General features: G+C 38.2%; 1 protein-coding gene and 1 long non-coding RNA gene across 7 annotated transcripts in view; one reads left to right on the forward strand and one right to left on the reverse strand.

Annotated features, from left to right (window-relative positions):
- Positions 1 to 1,173: 1,173 nt before the first annotated feature.
- b4galnt1a (beta-1,4-N-acetyl-galactosaminyl transferase 1a) overlaps positions 1,174 to 22,606 on the reverse strand; it is a 45,158-nt gene continuing 23,725 nt past the window's right edge. For all 6 annotated transcript variants that reach the window (XM_084099274.1, XM_084099273.1, XM_084099271.1 and 3 more), the window contains 2 exons: positions 2,632 to 2,869; positions 1,174 to 2,549 (listed from right to left, as the gene is read on the reverse strand). In XM_084099274.1, coding sequence (XP_083955400.1) covers positions 2,329 to 2,549; positions 2,632 to 2,869 — 459 coding nt within the window. In that variant the 3' untranslated portion in view covers positions 1,174 to 2,328. The remainder of the gene's footprint in view (positions 2,550 to 2,631; positions 2,870 to 22,606) is intronic.
- Positions 2,886 to 22,310, forward strand: LOC311073475. The gene is made up of 2 exons (XR_014604149.1): positions 2,886 to 19,218; positions 20,683 to 22,310. It is a non-coding gene; the product is annotated as an uncharacterized lncRNA (long non-coding RNA).

Consider the following 22,606-nt stretch of genomic DNA (forward strand, 5'->3'; position numbering starts at 1 on the left):
AAATATTGCCAGTGAACTACTACTGACTACCTCATTATAACCTGTTACCTTGACCCTGATCAAACACAGACTCTTAAATTCTCAAATAATTTTTCTGTTTATTGTTTGATGTCTGCATTTTTCCTGGCGTATTTCAAGACCACTCTCAGGAGATCACCAGTTTTCTCTTTAAAGCTCAAGAAACACTACACTAATTGGCTGGATGGAAAGCAGCCCACATTACTGGTGCACAAGACTGCCCAGTTGCCACTGTTGGCATCTCTCAGCCACACTAGATGTTGGTGTTATACAAAAGACTTAAAATAAGAATAATATTTAATGATAATGTGATTCGATGTTGGCTTTACTTTGCTTTATGAAGAATTTCAAAGAGAGACAAAACCAAGGCTTTAAAAATGTGAAGGATATTGTGACAGTAGATTTTAATGTTCATATATATATATATATATACACTGAATAAAATACTCAACAAAATATTTTTCAATTATAGCATGTGGCTCTACAGAAGAAAACAAAAAAAAAACAAAAAAAAAAATAGCGGAGACTTGGGAAAGTTATCACAAAAGGGCTTTTTTTCCTGGCCCATATTGGTGGAAATGTTCAGCTTTTCTGTACTTAAAAAAAAAAGTTTCTATTAGAAATAACAAACCTACACAAGAAATACCAATAAGGGGTAGATAAACTCCAAATATGCAAGCTCTCTATCATTTCCTTTTAAGTTAATGGAAGTCCTGATGAGTTGCCGCCATCTTGTGGCTTGAAAAGGAAATCACCACACTTTATAAAGTAACAGCAACTTTTTTTTTTGTGGCAAAAATTATTTAAAAAATACAGCTAATTGGGGAAGATGTCCCCCTTAAGAACAATGGGTCTCATTCATTTCCTACGCAAAAACGTTTTCACGAACAAATCATGATTCACCAAAAACTTTAGTTCTAAAATGTAGGTATATAAATTTACGAAAATAAACCAGGGAGGATCCCAGTAGGCCTAAAAGAGATTCAACTAAAAGGTAAATGTATTATATGACTCATATACAGCCATATAAATATATACATATTTGTCCATCCATATTTTAATTGAAGGTAGGCTATCTCATAATAGCAATAATAAACTAGTTTAATGAATTTTAACCCCCCCAAAAAATTAAAATTATTCCACATCATTTCTTGGTTCATTTGGGAACATTTTATTGAAAAATAAATGACAATGGTCAGAGAGCAATACAAAATCACAAAACTTTTTCAAAAATGTCAAGAATAAAAAATAAATAAATACAAATATTTAGAGCATATATTGTGCACTAATACGTGATGTGTACGTCGTCCAAACACATTGTCAACAAAGGCATCCTCGAAAATTAGCCCTTATGGTACAACGTTGCCGAGGCAACGAAAAGAAAAACTGAAATTTCTGATTCTGACTATGCCTGCAAAATAAAAAACCTTTAAAGGCTTCACTACACCTTCATACACAGTCACACACACAAATTTTTATGTAGCCTACAGTTCATGTCATTTTAAATAAGATTACTAAAGCAAATAATCTTGCCGCCTTTCTCACACCATGTGCTCCTGTGGTGTGACCATGTGTCATAGGAAGGAAGGAATAGGAAGTACTGCTTTCAAATGGTGCTTGATTGTGACTGCCACACATTATTGGACTGTTCTTTGATAATGTTTTGGTTGCAATCATTTAAAGAAACACGTGCTGAACATGGGGCTTAAAAAACTTTGTTGCATGAGGATAACGCTGTGCTGTAGACTAGAGGGTTAATGAACAGCCAAGATGTCTAAATTGTACATCTGATCTTACTCATCAAATTATTGAATAATAGCACCATGAATTACAATATGTATTAAATAATAATAAAAAAATAACGCGTAAAAACATGCCACTTCTGGGGGGCAATCTTACCCCAGGGGTCTCATTTTATATTTTCTCTTCAAAATAAAAAGTATACTTTTTTACTCGATATTAATGTTCCCACAAACCCCTCATTGATAAATAGACACAGAAACCTTTAATATTCAGCACAATACAATGTCACAGATCACTATTTTTCAAATAAAACAGAATTAGTATAACAGATCTCACGAATGTTGATAATTGCAAAATGACCAAATTAAAGAGAGCATAGCCATTCATAAAATGTGTTATGTTAAATGTGTTGTGCCATTTATTGTCAAGAGAAAAAATTAAGGAGGCCATTCATTTTGTTCTGGGGTCATTTTGTTCATCTTATCCTAATCTTCGTGTCCATTCATCCTGCCGTTATGTTTGAAAAAGACTTGTCAGCTCTTTACCATGAATGTGTTCACAGAACATTTAGTCGCTAGTGACACATTTAAAATGATTCTTGAGATAATAAAGATCATATTCATTCATAGAGGTGGAATCTTCAGTGGAATGATAACGGAACTTGGAATAGGCTTTGTCAGTCTCAGACTGTCCCCATGGCAACATCGCCTTGATCTTTGATGCATGACTGATAATAATATCATCACAGGAGCCCACATGAAGGGAGCCAAGCCCATCAATAAAAAATGCTGAAGAAAGAACAAAACCGTCAGGGTAATACTAAAACATTGCCACATGCATGCATGATCTACTTTGCATTAGACCTCTTACCTAAATGGCCAACTCGAGCCAGACGAGGGTCAAAGCCTACTTCTCGCATCTTTTCTGTGCGAGCCATGAAAAAATTAATGACAGCATCTGCAACAACACAATTGGAAAATCCCTCGATGGCGTGGTGGAATCCTGTCCTTATGTGTAAGCAATCTCCCTCTTCATCACCTGCGTCTGTGGAGATGATGTGTCGATAGGTGGCAGTGTATCCCGTCACTTCTCTGACTGCTCCCCCCACCTCACAAACCCAGGAAGAAGTTTATATCAGTCAGATTATTGAAAGTACATTCATGATAATTACACAACAGTATATATATATATATATATATATATATATATATATATATATATATATATATATTTATATTTATATTTATATATTTATATATTTATATTTACAAGTATAATTATAAGCATTTGGAATTTGTTTGTGTGTTCATTCATGTGTGCATGTGTGCATGTGTGCATGTGTGCATGTGTGCATGTGTGCATGTGTGCATGTATGCACACACAACACACACACCACACACACCACACACACAACACACACACACCACACACACAACACACACACACCACACACACAACACACACACAACACACACACAACACACACACCACACACACACCACACACACACCACACACACCACACACACCACACACACCACACACACCACACACACCACACACACCACACACACCACACACACCACACACACACAACACACACACAACACACACACAACACACACACAACACACACACAACACACACACAACACACACACACACAACACACAACACACACACACACACACATATATAAAAGCTATAAATAGGCTATATCAGTTAATATTAGTCTACGTTTACATTTCATTAGAATTATTCTTATCAAACAAATTATAATCAAATTATAATAAAAACGTTTTAAATGTTATTCTCTGGACGCCTTATCTGTGCATGGGATTTTTTTTTTTTTAAAGGGGCAACAAGTCAGTCACTGGCTGTGTTTACATGTACACCTTTTGTTTGAATTCAATTAATTTATTCCGATTGATGAATCCGAACATAGTGTTACATCAACCCGATCACTTTATTTATCGTTCATGTGAGGGTTTATAGCCTATGCCACAAGCTTCTAATCAGAATTGATTTTTTGACATGCGCTCACTGCACAAACACACAGAGCTTCCCGCTGTTTGTGCATACTATTCTTCTACATTACCATGAGTGGTAGGAGAATTTTACAATTACAGAGTCATTTATGACATTTAATTAACAACAACTGCAGCTTGTTCCGTGTGTCATAAGTCATTGCGCCATTTCAACGTCCTTGCACATACGCAGTCCTTTCCAGTTTCGGTTTTCAATACGATCAAGTGTTTACATGTTCTCTCGATCGGATTATAAGGAACAAACCAATCACCCCTTTCAATCCGATTGAAATTTAATTCTGATCGAGGTCAATTGGATTGATTAAGGTGATTACATGAAGGCTTTTCAGTCCGTTTGAGCCGTCAATCTGATTACTAATGGATTATTTGCTTATTATTATTTGATGTCGCCTTGTTGTGGCAGGGTATAAACTGACAAGTAACTGGAAATATTGTCTACACTGTAGTTTCTCAATATTAGCATCTTGTTTACTGACCTGTTGTATTAAAATCAATGTAAAACATGCAGTTGTATTTTTCCGAATATCAGCAAGGCTGTGAGTATCTCCAGATCAAAGCCTATAGTAGGTGTTCAGTAATACAGCACCAATGGAAGTGTGACATTGTAGGCTATAGGGGAAGCGGGGCAAGCTCTCCCACCGTCCACCCATGACTCAGGAAAAAGAGGCTTTCATTTAACATATGCTGACAACCAAGCATTGCGATTGTCACACTATATTAGGAATGTTTGCATTTACATGTATTCATTTAGCAGATACTTCATTATCCAAATGAGGAAACAACAGGCAATTTGTCACAGGGAGAACAATATAATAGCTTATATAAGCTTAGTGAAAACTACACTAGTAAACTAGCTGGAGCAGAGATGATGCAAAAAAGGAGAAGGAGATTTGAAAGTAAAAACATTTAAGCAGCAAATAAGAGTTACAGTAGACAAAGTGTCTTGGTTTATGTTTGAGGATTAGTTAAGTGCTTGTGGAAGAGGTGTGTCATGGGGTTTTCACAAGTTTCCTTTATGGGAATCTTTATGGAATGTTATTTTAAGCGTTTAGCATTCTTAAAACCGGATAGTCTTTTGTGCCGTTATCAGTGATCTAGATAAAGTTGAAAGGTCACTGTTCAGTATGTGTTCATGCTAGAACACACTATTTGCTGACATCGCTGTAAATCTGCAGCTGTTCACATCAGAGCAAAAATATTTTCTAGGAAATAAAATAAAGTAGTTTAGACATAACCAGATTGAATTTGTTTAACAGTCATATTGTGTAAAATAGAAGGGGGTAACATGTTTCGGTAACATCTAGCTACTGCATGGTACGGTAGCCTACAGCTCGGTTCGGTACGAACTTCATAGTATAAACATGAGTATAAACTTCAAAAAAAGAAATGGCTGAATCGTGGTCAGTGGACGAGGTGCAGACGTTCCTCTCGTTGGTTGCCGAGGAGTGGATGGGGAAACACGGAATGAAAAATTCGCATTTAATATGATGATATCATGGCAGTAGAGACGGCAACTATAACGATCTATAACTATAACGATCAGTCCCACCCACTTTGAAGCGGTACTAACTGCAGTGTAAAAGCAACCGAGCTAAAGCGAACCGAACCGTGCCGTACCGAGTCGAGTCGTACTACGCAGTGGAAAAGCGAAGCGAGCCGAACCGTTCCGCATAATTGTCATAAGTGTATTGTGATTGTCAAAACATTTTAGTACTTATACTGAATTTGATTAGCTTTAGTGACATGTTACAATGTTTACATGGTACAATTTCTGGTAAGCTATGTTTTTTTATTATTGCTTGACACAAATTTCACGATTTCAATTCAATTAAATTCTTGTGATTTTATTTAATATTGACTCATTTGGATAAATATTAGGTACACAAGATAGGCGTTAGTTTTTCTCAAAAAAAAAAAAATCTCACCTAATGCTGTAAACATACAGAGAGCCTTATCAGCTGGTAGTATTATTTAAGGTTAAAAATAACTCAAATTAAATATAATGCGTTTTTTATTATAATAACAACTTTATTTAATGATATAAGTAAAAATATAATAAATATGTAATATAGTACACATATTTAGCAAAATACTTTCTATAGCTCTTTTTTATGGTCATTAAATGGCTTTCCTGAGGTAAATGTTATGTGACAATAGTTCTCCGGCTGTTTAATTGACCCTTTCCGCAGATGAAAAACACTTATTGGTCGATATTATGTATGAGGAATATACATTTCGGTAAGTTGTATTGTATTTTTCAACAGTGTTCGTGATTATTTACTATTAGCTAGTAGAGATGATCGGTTCACGTGCTGCTAGGGATCTGTCACGTCACATTTACAAGCGCCAAAACGGTATTTATTGTTTGAATTTCGTAATAGAATCTGAGAGCTGAGATTTATTTTTTTATATATCATAAGTAACCTGCTCTGTCTAGTCTGTCGGTCTCCGTGTCCTCTTTGCTTCGCGATTTTTCTGTGCGTGAGAAAGTGTGGCGTGAGAGCGTGTGTCAGTCGTGTGAGTCTCACGGTGAATGCTACCCTGGTAATCCAGAGTTCTCGCGAGAGCACAAGTTGAATTTGCTCAGCGAGTTACTCTGGTGTCTAGTAATGATGCTCATTAAATATGATCTGAGCTGCACCAATCACATTGGGTTATCTGATATAGGCGGGCCAGAGGCGAGCTAAACAGATGACGACAGCGCTGTGACGTCAAAGTCATTAGTAAACATTGCAAGATGCCTATGGATGAATACCAGTTGTTTGAAACGGCTTTGGCTGCTACAATGAACGAGTTAGACTTGGCTTTTTATCTAAAAGAGGAACAGAAGACTGCCGCTCGAATCGTTCCTTTGCAAGGAGGACGTTTTTGCTGTTTTGCCGACCAGATACGGTAAGAGTCGAATCTACCAGTTAGCTCCGCTGGTAGCTAAGCATATGGGGCTTATTGTTGTGATTGGTCACAGTGTTATCCAATTGCGTGCAGTGAGATTTTCAAATGCATGCTTGGTGCCACCCCTCGAGCTGGGCGATTTTCATTAGTCGACGCCAGACCATTAATCTTTTAGATTTAGGTCTGGATTTCCAGGCTAGGTGAATGCGTGAGAGTTGGCAGATTTCATAAGAGTATAAACAAGCACAAGCAGTTGCAAGGAGGACAGTTAAGCATAGTTCGAATTACAAAGGGACAGAAATATCAGTTTTGGGGGGGTCAGATAATTTTTCTGATATTGTGAAAAAATATAATTACAGTTACAATACAAGTCAACTCCTATTTTCACTGTAGGAACATTTTAATATAAAGCGATTTCAGACACCCCTATTGTGGACTGTACCATTTTTAACCACCGTGGCTAGAAGCAACGGCGATGGAGAACGACTTCAACTTCTCAAGTGTCAACGCTGAATGACAAAACGCTAGTTTCATAAAGTATCATTCTTTTCAACATTCCTTATTTGTATATTCAAAAATATTTAAAATAATCTAATTTAATACAGTTATAATTTTTCAATGTAAATTATTTAATTTTATTGGTAACAGCCTAGTGTCTAATTATTTTAATTGAATATGTTTATCAAATTTAAGAATTTGAAATGAAAGATGGAGCATACATTTAATAAAATTAGGGGAAAATGCCCTTTATAAAGGTACAAAAAATTATTCTGAGTGTTTTCAAACAGTGATGTAATGAAACATTGACAATTTAAGCTTGAAGAGAGTAAAGCCTCTGTTTAGGTTATTAAGGAAATGTAATTTTGCCAAAAGAAGAACTTTTATTTTAAACAAATGTTCATTTTAAAGCAGCCTACTTCAGTGTGATATGTTACCATATTATCATGCTTAACACTGAGAATTTGAATAATTGTAATGTGATGATCAGATGCAGATATCTAAATCAGAGAATATGGGTGGTTTGCGGGTGGATTATTTATTTTTAATAGTGGATTTGGGTGACTCAAAGTGCACCAGATTAATGAATTTATCTTTAAAATGTACAAACTTTTCTTCCGGGGGGGCATGCCCCCAGACCCCCCTAGAGGTACCAAGCTCCACCAACAAAAAAATGTGGGAAACACATTAGGCTATATGATGATCTACAAAAAAAAATACACATTTAATTATCTTATTATTAAAATACATTATTATGATTTTACCACCTCCGCCTCATTTTGAGCCAGGGAAAACCCTGAAATAGGCAATAGGCTTCTTGTAAAGGTATTACTTTTACTAGTAATTAGAATGGTATTTCAGTGCACTTAACTTCTAACTTTTGGGAGTTGATCAAAACAGTTCTCTTTTGGATATATAATAACAATGAGATATTCTGTAGCCTACTGATTATCAGTTTGTCGCATGTTTAGACCTTGTATGTGTGTTGCACAACACATGTTGCACTTGGCGATCACGGTGGGGATTGATATGGTAGTGGACCATGATGGTCATAGAAGAAGTGAAGGGGCAGTACCCCCCAATTATGGTGGGGTAATTCGCACTCTGCAGTTAAGGAAAGCCAAGAAGATGTATTGGCTGTTATACTGTAGTGAAATAGGGAAGAACACACTAGTAGAAGAGGTGTGGGGCATGATAAAGAAAATTAAGTGAATTCAAAAGAATAATGGTAGCCAGTTTTCACCGCAAATCATCTGTTAGATGTCCCATTCTCTACAGTATGAGTGAATTAAAGAGTGCAGTGTGAAGAATGAGACAATCTACTCCAGGATTAGATAGAGTGATGAAGTATTTTAGTGAAGTTTCTATGAAGGTGATTTTAGCATTTTGTAATAGAATTTGGATGTTTGTTTAGAAAACAGTCTAGTATGTGAAAAACTGTACGCCAACAGAGTAGTATTTCAGAATACACAGTATTCGAAAAACAGTAGGCCTAGGCGCAGGGGCGCAACTACCCAGTGTTAGAGGTGTATGCAGTAAAATTAATCCCATTTTAGTAATAGCCATATATTGTAAAACAATTGCACTGAAAACTAAAGGAAACTTTCATAATTAGTTTTGTAGGCTACTAATTTCTATACTTCACATTAAAGATGTGATTGGGCCAGCCCAGTGTCAATGAAGAAAATAACTAATTGGCCTGCTAATTCTACGTGTGTAATGAAAAATGTCAAAAATAAATAAATAAATAAATTATTAAAAAATAACGCTGACTTTTTTTCTTTTTTTTTTGACCAATGCATTACAACGGCACTAACCCAGCGCCGCCAATTAAGCAAAACAAAACAAAACGAATGGGCTGCCGATGTACGAGTTTTATGGGCCGTTAAGACAAAGACAAAAAAATAGCCTATTAGATGTGTAATGAAGTGATGTGGGAAAAGTGTACTGTTATGACTGTGGTGTGTGTGTGGGGGGGGGAGGGATTTGAGGGAAGAGTGGGTTGAGTTAAATGATTGTTGCACCTGACCATTGATGAGCGTGAAGGAAGAGAGTGATAAAAAGAGGGGCACAGCGAAGCGTGCGGGGTTCTGAGAAGCGGTGTGTTTTTACTAACGCCGAGCTGCACTCAAGGTTGGGGGGTGGGTGCCGTTCGCACGCTGTTTAGGGCTGCCGGCGGCGAAGATAGTGTAGCGGGCTAAACTGTAGATAAGGCCGGGTATAGGAGTGCGTTGGGCGCCGCAGCTTTTCAGAAGAGGGGTGCTCCGTTTCCGCTATTGCTCGGAGGCCTCACGAGCGCTGGATTGGTGTTTTGCTTTTTCCCCTTGACCAAACAGCGCCAAAGCCTAGACCCTGGGGGAGGGTCTCGTCTCCCGGGAGAGTTAAGTACTAAACTTTATATGTGTGTGTGTGTGTTTGTGATTTTAAATTTAGCAGTATAACCATATCATGAGGGGTGGGAGGGTTAGAATGAACTAAGTTTGTATGTTGTAGTCTGATGGCGTCTTGGGTGTTAGGTGCACGTGCCTTGTGAATGTGTGCCGTGTCTTGCGGTGGTGATGTGTTTTATAGCTTTTGCATATTTATTGCGTGTATACTAGCTTTGAGATTGTCTATTTATTTGCGGTTTCTTCTGTGTAGCATGCTCCATTGGGGTGTTGTTTCGCCCAGGCTACTTAACATAGGTATTTGGGACATTTAGAACCTGACCCAGTCTCTGAAATGTTTGGTAACTGAATGAATTATGTTAAATAAAGATTATTGTTTCTAATCCCGTGGTGCTGCTTGCTTTATAGAGTAGATTTCTCTAGCCACAACATTAGCCCCTGATTTAGGTTTATTACAGATGTATCGGCCCAAAAAGCACGTCGGCCCACCGGGAATCTCCTAGCTTACATGCGTGGACGTCACACTTTAAATCCTACCTGTTGCCTTTGACCATCCACTTATTTAGCTGCTGGCGCATCAATTGACATGCCATCTCCTTTCCCCTCTTTCTTTTTCTATTTTTAGTCCTGACAGCTTTTTTGCTTGCTTTATCCATCTTTTTCGACTCGTACATGCTCGCTCAGCGCTCACGGCGCCCCCGCCTGCTCGCGATATAATCCCTCCCTCTCTATGTCAAAATTATATGATGGAATCTTATGAATATCCTACTATAGCCTGTTAGTCCTCTAAAAAGTTATATAACATTGAGGAAATGCAGAAATGATTTAGAAACGCACAACAGCAGCTACGTATAGATAAAAATAAATAAAAAAAAAAGACCATCGCTTTGGCGCCCCCCTGGTGCTGCGCGCCCCTATGCGCCGCATATAGCGCATAGCCTACCCACTTTTTGCGGTAAACTTGCGGGCCCTTTGAAATCCCATAAATTTTTTTTTTTTTTTTTTTTTGTAATTTTTTTTTTTTTTGTAGTAGCCTAATTCGAATTAATTGGGCCCTCCAATTGATGTCATTATTCATTTCAAAATATATTGATAACACCAACTGAGAGAATGAACTCAGTGCCAGACACTCTAGAGCCTGATCATGCTGCGCAAAAAGCCCAAATCGGGCTTTCAAAAAAACAAAGACAGGAAGGAAAAGGAAAGGAGGCAGAATGAGGGGAAGCAGCTGATGACTGCTTTCTTTCCAAAAGGTGAACTGAGTTTGCTTGTTATGCACCTACATCCAATTAAAGTTAACGTAGTCAACTCCAGACAGCTGCTGCTAATGTATGTATGCTAATGTTAAATCTTTAGCTTAGTTTGTCAACCAGGCTGCTTGTTGCTGTAAGTAAATTATGGGCCAGGCCAGCTAACGTGAGGTTGCCAACATTAACCAGTTTCAGAAACAACCAGTGGTTCTGACACACCAGCAGTAGCAGCACTGGCCAGTCCTGGCTGCTGTTCTGGAGATGAGGCTGAGACTGAGAGCAGAAATGAGGAAAGACAAGGTGAGATCATTGCTCAAAGGGCGAGCTCCCCCCTTGCTTCCTAATTGTGAGTTGTTTACCTTAAATAAGTAAGCCTTTTGATTCAATGTGTGTGCTATTGCCTAGTGCTATTGGAGTGGTGGAAAGAGTGGCAGCACAGTGTAAAGTTCCTAACCCTACTATTGCTTATAATGTGTGATATATTCTCAAACTCCTTAAATTATCTGCCTATATTTCTGCACATGTAGATGTGCCTACCAATATCACTGTGTTCTCAAGTGCACACAGGTAATATTGATTTGAGCAATAAAGCAAATTATCATTTTTGTTTGGTGAAAAGCCCTAGCATTGCAGCACAGTGCTGTGCTTAAAAGCTATAGTCAATGCTCAATAAATTCATGATGTTATCAAAGCCAATGAATAGGGTTGCAAAATTCTGGGAATTTTCAAAGTTGGAAAATTTCCATGGGAGTTAACAGGAATATAAGGGAATTAATGGGAATTTACAAAACTGAAAGGTTATTCCTTTAACAGGGAACTTAAATATAGTTGAGGAAAATATATTGTAGCATAATCTTGGCTAAAACAAGCTACGTATAGATAAAAATAAATAAATAAAAAAGACCATCGCTTTGGCGCCCCCCTGGTGCTGCGCGCCCCTATGCGCCGCATATAGCGCATAGCCTACCCACTTTTTGCGGTAAACTTGCGGGCCCTTTGAAATCCCATAAATTTTAATTTTTTTTGTAATTTTTTTTTTTGTAGTAGCCTAATTCGAATTAATTGGGCCCTCCAATTGATGTCATTATTCATTTCAAAATATATTGATAACACCAACTGAGAGAATGAACTCAGTGCCAGACACTCTAGAGCCTGGGAGCCTGATCATGCTGCGCAAAAAGCCCAAATCGGGCTTTCAAAAAAACAAAGACAGGAAGGAAAAGGAAAGGAGGCAGAATGAGGGGAAGCAGCTGATGACTGCTTTCTTTCCAAAAGGTGAACTGAGTTTGCTTGTTATGCACCTACATCCAATTAAAGTTAACGTAGTCAACTCCAGACAGCTGCTGCTAATGTATGTATGCTAATGTTAAATCTTTAGCTTAGTTTGTCAACCAGGCTGCTTGTTGCTGTAAGTAAATTATGGGCCAGGCCAGCTAATGTGAGGTTGCCAACATTAACCAGTTTCAGAAACAACCAGTGGTTCTGACACACCAGCAGTAGCAGCACTGGCCAGTCCTGGCTGCTGTTCTGGAGATGAGGCTGAGACTGAGAGCAGAAATGAGGAAAGACAAGGTGAGATCATTGCTCAAAGGGCGAGCTCCCCCCTTGCTTCCTAATTGTGAGTTGTTTACCTTAAATAAGTAAGCCTTTTGATTCAATGTGTGTGCTATTGCCTAGTGCTATTGGAGTGGTGGAAAGAGTGGCAGCACAGTGTAAAGTTACTAACCCTACTATTGCTTATAATGTGTGATATATTCTCAAACTCCTTAATAAATTATCTGCCTATATTTCTGCACATGTAGATGTGCCTACCAATATCACTGTGTTCTCAAGTGCACACAGGTAATATTGATTTGAGCAATAAAGCAAATTATCATTTTTGTTTGGTGAAAAGCCCTAGCATTGCAGCACAGTGCTGTGCTTAAAAGCTATAGTCAATGCTCAATAAATTCATGATGTTATCAAAGCCAATGAATAGGGTTGCAAAATTCTGGGAATTTTCAAAGTTGGAAAATTTCCATGGGAGTTAACAGGAATATAAGGGAATTAATGGGAATTTACAAAACTGAAAGGTTATTCCTTTAACAGGGAACTTAAATATAGTTGAGAAAAATATATTGTAGCATAATCTTGGCTAAAACAAGCAGATTTATAGCCTGGTAATACCAGACTCTGCTACTTCACTTTGCTTCGTAGACAGAGTCTGGAATGGCATAATAGAGAAGTGTTTTCTCTCTTGCTAGGGGGCGCTTGTCTGAAGTTTAAAATCATTGGTTACCCGTAAGCCAATCACATGACGTTTGGTTATGGCGTGTGTTATGCGCATGCTCAGCCGCATCTAACTTCCACTGTAAACACATGTATGATGCGAAAACAAAACCATCGAGCGAAATACCGGAGTGAACATGGCTGTGAACGACTTTTGCAGATTATGTGAAGTAAATCTACGCATCCACGGTACAATCAGCGTCTACGTCACGGCTCTCAGCCCGCCCTCTGTTCGTTGATTGGCCCGGCTGTTTTCAGACCGGTGGAAAACAGAAAGCTCTGACGCGGTCTCAGACTGAGTACTAACCTGGCAAGCCAGACCTACATCAAGATGTTAGGTCTGGAAACTCACCATAGACGCGGTTTAATCCGAGGGGCGGGATAAACGGCTGCCTTTCAAATTCCCTCTGCACGCAATAGGACAGCGCTTCAACCAACCAGAGCGTTTTCCCAACAGCGGAGCTTAGTTGATAGATTCAACTTTTGCCATATCTGGCCGGCAAAACGACGAACACATCTTCCTTTTTTTAAGAATGACTTAAGTGCCGTTCTTTGCTCTTTTCTCAAAGAAAAACTTAACTCCAAGTCCTCCAGAGTCGCGGCCAAAGCCGATTCGAAAGACCGTTGTTCTCCAGCAGCCGTCATTCTTTGTTTTCAAGTGGTAGCTTGCTGAGTACAGAAGTTGCTGAGTACTAACTGAGTACAGAAGCGAAATGAAATTGAGCGGAAGTACGAAGTCTGACGTAGTCAGGCTAGCAGATTTAATGCAGCACACTTAAATATCTCTGCTATTAAATCACATGCACACTGCAGGGCTACTGAGGCCACGCCCCCTACATGCACTGCGCATTCCTCCATCACATGCACTGATGATTTCTTCAACCCTGGAGTACTGAGGACACACTTGAGCTTGCAAACTACATAAAGTGTAATGATGAGTAATATTTTACTCAACATTCATGTTTTTGTTATTCCGTGGAAGAATTAATGGTTCAGTACAAGAGTTAAAGTTTTAAAGTTCTACTCTAAAATAAATCTGATAAAAGATCATGTTGTTTACATTGTTTTACTATTTTAAAAACTAATTTTTGATATTTATGTTTGGATATGATAGTTTGTTGAAATTATCACCAAATTCCAGTTAATTTCTATTAATTTCCTTTAATTCCCATCATTTTTGTGGAAAGTTTTCAAATTTGAATATTTCCAAAATTCCCCAGCTTAACTTCCCATGGAAAGTTTCTGGAAATTTACTGGAAGTTTACCGGAAATGTTCCAACCCTACCAATTAATAGTTATGTTATCTTTGTACTTGTTCGTAATGGTAGATTTCAAGCTCTGTTAAGCGCCCTATTGTGGGTACTTGGACACTTGGTTGACAGCCTAAAGCTTAGTCCAAACTGTCAACATAATACGCAATGCTTGATCACATGTTTAATTATTTTTAGCGCTTTATCTTGCACTGAAATGGCTCTTGGAATACAAAGTGAGCTTGCTTTAACAAGTAGGTTGGTTTTTTTGTACGTTAAGAGGCTAATACCTATTTTTTGTGCTTGTTGATGTAGATAGTTCTGCACTTGATGCAGAAGACAAGGCAGGGTGCGAGTCTGATGATGTGAGAGAAGGTGAGCTCATAGAGGCAACTTTAAGTTATTACCAGCAATCATGTGCTGTAGCAGTTTCAACTGAAATGAGCAGCAGTCTACTATTATTGTCACGCTGTGGTTGAGACAAGGAGGAATCAGGATCCAAATGCAGCATACTTTATTCACTAGACTCTACAAACACGGATAAGGGAACAGAAATCAGGAACAGGACAACCAACAAAAGCGTTTAACAGAACCAAGAACTCACAATCACTGAACTAAAACACAGGGCTTAAATACAAGGGCAAACAAGCTAAACAAGATAACAAGGGGGCGTGGTTAATCTGAAACACATGGGGAGACTAATAGACATGACAGGGAACTGCTGAAAATGAAAAGACAGGGGAACACAGACTGACATCACAACAATTATCATACTACTATCATACTACTACATACTACTACTACTATTATACTACTATTATAGTACTATTATCAAGTAGGATGAATTATTACATGTGAGACTACAATAAGGTTGAGGCTAACATAAATAATGTATATTTCATGCTTGTAGATGTATTTGAGAGTAGTGAGGAGGCTGGGGAGAGAGAAAAGGAAGGGCAAAGTGAGGGAAATGAAGAGGCTGGGGAGAGAGAAAAGGAAGGGCAAAGTGAGGGAAATGAAGAGGCTGGGGAGAGAGAAGAGGAAGGGCAAAGTGAGGGAAATGAAGAGGAGTTGTCAGAGGACCCAGGACTGTGGCCAGAGAAGCTAACTGCTCAGCAGAGAGATACTCTAGTTTACAGACTGGCTAGTCAAAGTGGAGACCTGACCAAAGTGGCACCCAAAGACAAGGACGGCAAAGCTATGCTAGCTATGGAATAGCTATCTTCAATACGTTAAGTCGGCCAATGGGCGGGAGAAGATTAGGAGGGACTGGCTGATTCACAGTGACAGTGCAAATGCTCTATTCTGTATCCCATGCCTTCTGTTCTCACATGAGCAGACTAGGCCATCTAAAAGTGCAACAATGGGCCAGGATAGACTAAACAGCCTCGCCATTCTGTCAATTGAAAGCCAATTGGCCAAACAGTTGGACTTTACAGATCTCATCACTGATTTCGCAAACAAAAAGACTCGTCAGTGGGGATTTACTGGGATGTAGATTACATCTCATTTGACTTATTTTTTTTTTTATAGTTGACATTTTATTTTCATTATGGCAGGCTTAGCTTATTTGATTGGTTTCTGAGGGTACAGTTGTCTCGTGTTCTCCTGTTCAAAAATAAATGTTTTTAATTTAAAACTTGCATCAGTATCATGGATCAAAATGTTAGTACACAAACCCGATGTAGCCTAAGGTTTAAAGGTATTTGAGCTCAAGTAGGCCAAATGCATCAATTCAGGTGGTGAATGAAAGAACCAGTCATTACTATAATCTGATTTGATTATAGATTTAAACACTATTTATACTTGTTTATATTCAAATAATTAAAAAAAATTTCATTCAAAATTGAATTTTCATTTTGCTAACCCACATCGTACAATGGCATGTGTAGGGGGCCCACTGACATTAAGAGTATACAGGGCCCAGAATTTGGTGCTACGCCCCTGCCTACTACCTCTGGCGAGATTCTGAAGTGCGTATTCAATGGAAACAAGGATTTATTAATGGAGGTGAAGAGATGCAACTGACGCTGGTAGGTCACATAATGACAACATGGCGGATGTAGTACGTCCAAATAACATTCATATAATACAAGAATATAAATATAAAATATAAATATAATAGCCTACTACACACATTCATTCTATATATAATGTACTTTTTAACGGCCTGGTGGAAAATTAATTCCCTAGAACATCTGATTAGCTGAAATTGACGATCTGCTCCGAGCCTCCATCGCATCACAGGTAAGCAATCTTCCTGTGATTTTTAAAGAATAAATCAACCATGAAAAGGGTTATTAATTGAAATAGTAGTAATGTACCTAGGGCTGGGCAACAAAACAGTATCGGTATTTATCGACGGTAGCCTACACCATTGTCGGTAACGATATAAAAAAAAAGTTTGATATAGCGCTCTATTTTAATTAAAACTGGCGCGACCACAACAACGTTGCCCAACATCAAATGGCAAATGCAATGAAAGCGGAACGAAACTCCGCTACTCATTTTTTTGTGCTTCACGGACCGTTTATCAGTTTGGACCGATGTCAGTGCAGCGCGAGCCGATCTTGATCAAGTGACACTGTTACTACACAGCGCTAAGAGATCCAGTAAAGAAAGCATTTGAATTCGCCACAGAAGTAATAACATCGCTGCAATATCTAGTGAGAAGCATTCAAATTTCTCCGTTATTAACGGATCAAACAGCGCTGATGTGGAAACCAGGAGAAGGCTTTAAGTCCACAGATCAGCAATATTCAATATGGATTTAATGTAGTAGGCTAACACTAACTGTAACCATGGAAGTTTGGCAGATAGTAAAATGCTTTCAAGTATGTCACACATATTTTTACAGCACTTCAAAACTCAAATATTATCATATTTAAATGTTATTTTTAATGTGATGACCAAAACATTATTTGTTCATCCTTCAAAGATTACCCCAATTTATAAAACTAAAAGTTTCAAGATAGGAAAACTCAAACTTATATAAAAATATTTTTTCTTTTAACAAATATTTTTTTCTCTGGCATTTTTTCTTTTTGCGGTCTCAAAAATGTACCTAACCGTGACACCAGTGTCGTATCGAACCGAACTATGAATTTTGTGAACCGGTTGTTGATCTACCTCAAATTTTGCTTTGACTGTTCTACAAATACACGGTTACATTGCACACATTTTGTAACATTTTAAGTTCAAGAGTTTCTTTAACACTTACTTTTCTATCTTAATATAAGACAAAGATGATATTTGTTTACATTTTATTTTTGACTGCTAAAACTAGTATAATTTATTGTTTGCCTTAATGTGGATAAAACAAACAAACAAACAAAAAAAAACAGTGGTTTAAATTCAAACTTTTCCATTTTCTACGAAAAAAAGTTTATAAAAAAAAAGATTTTACGATACCAAACAATATGAAACATATCGTGATACATTTACTTGAGTACAGTACTTAAGTACAATTTTGAGGGATCTGTACTTTACTCGAGTATCATTTTTGGGGAGTACTCATGACTTTACTCAAGTACATTTGAGAGGCAAATATTGTACTCTTTACTCCACTACATTTCTATCCATAACCGTGAGTACCCGTTACTTCTTCTTCTTCTAAAAAAAAAAAAGGAAAAAAGAAAAATCTCGGAAACCCTCAATTTGTTGTTTCCCTCTCAAATGTGATTGGATTGTGCAGGCGCCACTGATTGGGACAGCCTATCAGCAATCACCTTCAGCTTTCCGCCAAAGTCAACTCCATGGTCAGATTTAGATAAGAGACGAAACCATGTACGAAACGTTGGATGAAGACGCAGCAGGTCCATCCCGGGAATGTGCCAACCCGTGGTCCCACCTCGCCAGACTATTTCAATTTTCTGAACAAGTTAATGATAGTTTTCGCTTCAAGTGTTTGCTGTGTTTACCAGTGTAAGCACTGTGGTAGTAGTAATGCAATATTTAAAAAATGTACTCTTGTACTCTTGATACTCAAGTACTATTAAAAACAAGTACTTTAGTACTTTTACTTAAGTAGACATCTGACTGTAGTACTTTTACTTGTACTTGTACTTTAGCAAGGGGTATCTGTACTTTTACTCAAGTAATGAAGCTGTGTACTCTGTCCGCCTCTGACTATATATAGCAGTAATATATCTGTAGGCGTAGTATTTATCGAAGGTTTTCCACCTGTAAAAGGGAGATGATTAAGGGTTCCCTGTAATCCTCCAGATGTTTAGAACACACATTAATTTGTATTGATTATTTGTCAAATTGAAATTGTTGACGATGACAATATGAATTTTGAAAGTTTAAGAGATCTCTTTATACCAAAAAGAGTGCATAAAGCCCTTAAACCAAGAAATATTTTGTGTAGATCGAGACCATAAATTTGATTTGTTCTTCATTGCCATACATAAATTTGTACAAACTCTGCACAGTCAAACTCATTACGTGCAACTGACTGGGCCCGAATTTCGTACTATTTTACTCCGTACATTAGGCGACGACGTGACCGAATAATATCTGATCAATGAGTCAGCAAATCAGCAAAATGACAAATTGGGAAACTGGGGTACCACTGATTACCCAAATACATGTAAATGGGAAGATCAGAGCCATGTCAATGATTTTTTCGAAGAGCTAAACTAATTTTGCTCACACAACACTATCACGGACTATTCTATCACATTTGAGTAAGCACAAAGTGTGTGAGACCATCAATGAACTGTACTGTATATCATAAGTGAGGGAAACAGTCTGTATATCATAAATGATGATGTCTCACAAACTCTGCCTGTTCCCACAGATAAGCCAACCCATAATTTTCTACCCAACCAGCAGATCCTGATCCGAAGTTTGAAACCAGTGAAGGTGGGTGAGCCCAAATACCAAGATCCAGCTACAGTGATCGCGGTAACCAGAACAGGCGTTCTTACTGTTCCCAAAATTGGCTATAAATGGGGAGCAGGTTTTTGGTCAGGTGGGTCTCTTGGGAGTGATAGAGAATTCATCTGGCTTTTGTTAATGTCTCATCCCTGACTTCAGAGCGCGGATTATTGCATGTGCTCGACGATTGTCCAACACTCTAATGAGGGAGAGACCGAATAAATAATGTTTGATGAATCTGTGAAGTGACTGAGGCTCTGACCCATGTCAAGAATGCTGTAACAGTGTTTACTCATTTAGCCCAGCTTTCAGAACAATATTTGTTTACTCTATGTACTGTATGGAGGTGTCCCTCAAGGCTCTTTTCTTGTCCCTCAAACCACTTCTGTTCAATATTTATTTGTTACCTCTTGGTCACATTATCCGTAGTCATGGTCTCCGCTATCGCTGTTATGTCGATGAAATTTACATGTCAGCTCGCTCAGTCTCTGCTCTTCCTCTGGACTTAAAACCAGATTTTAATGTCCGTAATACAGTTCAATATGGCACTAAGCACTAAAACACTGAAACTATAATTCATGCTTTGATAACCTCTCATCTTGACTACTGTAACTATTCTTATTGGGCTGCCTGCTAAAACAATCACTAGACTACAATATGTTCAAAATTCTGCTGCCAGTCAATCATCAAGTCAATAAATATAATCAAATTACCCCTTTGCTCTATAACCTACATTGGTTACCTGTTCCTGTCCGCATTCAGTATAAGTTCTCTTGTTAACTTTTAAATGTCTTCATGGAGTTGCTCCCAATTATTTATCTGAACTACTGCACCATTATTCAGCTCTTTGCTCTTGTAAGAATTGAGAAATTAGAAAATGCCAGACAGTCTGGTTGAAGAGCGACCAGACCCTGAGAGGACAAAGGACCTCTCTGGAAATGAACATTTGGGCCCAATCCCAATTCACCCCTTGCCCCTACCCCTCCGTTTTGCGCGTTCCCATGAAGGGGTAGGGTTGTCTCGATTATCTTTTGGTTGGAGAGGTAGGGGTAGGGGGAAGGGCCAGATAGCCCTTGAAACGAAGATTTTTCGGGACCACACTTCAAACGAAGGGCTACAGAGGCAACATGGCTACCAATAATAATTTTCTTTATGTCACATTCAATCTTGTGTTCATATTTACGGTCATGTTCTTCAAAGAAACGTTTGCAAAAAAAAAGAAAAAAAAAGCTGAAGTTCGTTAACGATAGTCCCACAACATATTTTCATGTCTGATAACTGGTGAATGTAATTGCAGCAGGGAATTGGCTTATTTTTTACCGTACGTCTGCTATGAACGCATTGTTTTCTTGTGGTTATATGTGAACACGATATAAACGAACAGTGCTTACACAGTTTCGTGCTTTTTGCAACATGATCAACCAGTCTTGTATGTTCTTTATCAAACAGGGACACCTGAGGAAACCCGGAGGCTCATTCGTTTTCGCGCTGACAACGAGCAACGTTTCCTGAAGTCCAAAAATACTTAGGCGTCGAAGATATCGTCATCTCCGTTGTTTTCTGCGAATTTCAGAAGAAAAATGCAAAAAAATAGCTGTAACCCACGCAATTGAGATGACAACAGCTGACGACGGCATCTTAGTTTGTGATAAACATTGGTGCATCTCCTGTGACGTAGGCGCTAGCGACGACGTATAATGACGTGTAACGGTGTAGTAGTAGTGTCCCATTTCTTAGGGGAATATTTTCACCCCTACGCCTTGCCACTCTGTTTCAAGGGGCAAGGGTAAGGGGTAGGCGAAGGGTTAGGGGTAGGCAAAGGGGTATGAAATAGAATTGGGATTGGGCCTTGAACTCCCCCTTGTGCACTATCGAGACAAAAGTCTCACCTCCAAGGCATCCTAATCTACCTTTCATTCCCTCATCCCTCACCCCCCCTCTCTCATGCTCAGATCACCTGAATTCACCCAAGAAAATATATAGTTTAATGTGAATGATTATCATTGAGTATTGTACATTTTGGTATCATTTGAAATGTCTCATTTGGAAATGAGACATTTGTACCAGTCGCATTAAGTAAAACAAAAGGTAATAAGGTTTTTAAGAGTTTAGGGATAACTGGCACACAAAGGAAGGTGGTCTCCTGGCAAATGGTCTCACACCTCCCAAAAAGGTGTAACCTCTGAATGCAAATTTCCATTGTTAGAAGATGTTTCCATGTGAAAGAGGTTCTGTCTATATAATGGAATGCAACGAGAAGATTGGGGCCTTTTTGTAACTCAAGTTGCCCCATGATGCTAAGAGTGACTCTTACTTAAGAGTAAACTCTTAGCATCATGTATCTTAATGTTGGGTCGGGGCCTTCTGTTACTCAGATGAACCCATGATGTTGAAGGACCTCAAAGAATTCAGCATTATGCATTTAATGTTGGGTTCACATCTCTTCTCTTTATTCCAGAGCATTTGATGTTTTGTATCGATTATCTTTGAATTTATGAAATTGGCATGATACATTTACCTGACATAATAAATTGTTACATTTGATTATTCTAACCGACTTTGGCATCATTTTCATTAAAGAGTTAAAAGGAATAGTCAAACATTCGCTCACATTTAATGCACAGATATCATTAAAACCTTTTCATTTATGGAGTCAGATGAAATAACGAGCTTACACTCTCTCCAGTCATCTTTATCTGAACTCCTACACTATTAGTCACCTCTTTGCTCTCTTCGGTCATCTGACTTAAAACTGCTTACTGTACCTCATGTTCGTCTTTCAACAATGGGTGATAGACCATTCAGTGCCGTGGCTCCGGAACTCTGGAATTCTCTTCCTCTTACTCTTTGTGACACTTCTACTATATCCTCATTCATATCAAATTTTTTTCTTACAGTATTTCCAACCCTGCGGTTTAGTGTTCTGCTGTTGTTACTGTATATTTGTATGTGTATATGTATATGTATGTGTACTATGTGATGCATACTTATGTTTGATGCTGTGTTTATGTTGTCTCCTTGTACAGCTACCTTGAGCATGGGAAAGGTGCTTTATAAATAAAACTTATTATTATGATTATGGTTATTATTATCATTTCTATGGCAATCATAGCTTTCTAACGGCAGCTGCAGTGAGGCTATTATTTTACCAATCAATTATTTGATTTTTTATTTAGAGGGCGGGACTATTCTGCCATATTGCGCGTTTCACTTTCTCCCATTCATAATAATATGAGTGCCCGTCTTTGTATATCTAAAGCCTTTGATCATACCTTTAGCCAGGTAGACCTGCATTCTTTGTAGTGCAGGAAGTTCATGTGTTAAATGTGCCAAATAAAATGTGACTGTGTAACAGACAGTCCTTAACTAAAAT

This window comes from Abramis brama (genome assembly GCF_963993115.1).
Source record: "Abramis brama genome assembly, chromosome: 22".
Classification (NCBI taxonomy): domain Eukaryota; kingdom Metazoa; phylum Chordata; class Actinopteri; order Cypriniformes; family Leuciscidae; genus Abramis; species Abramis brama.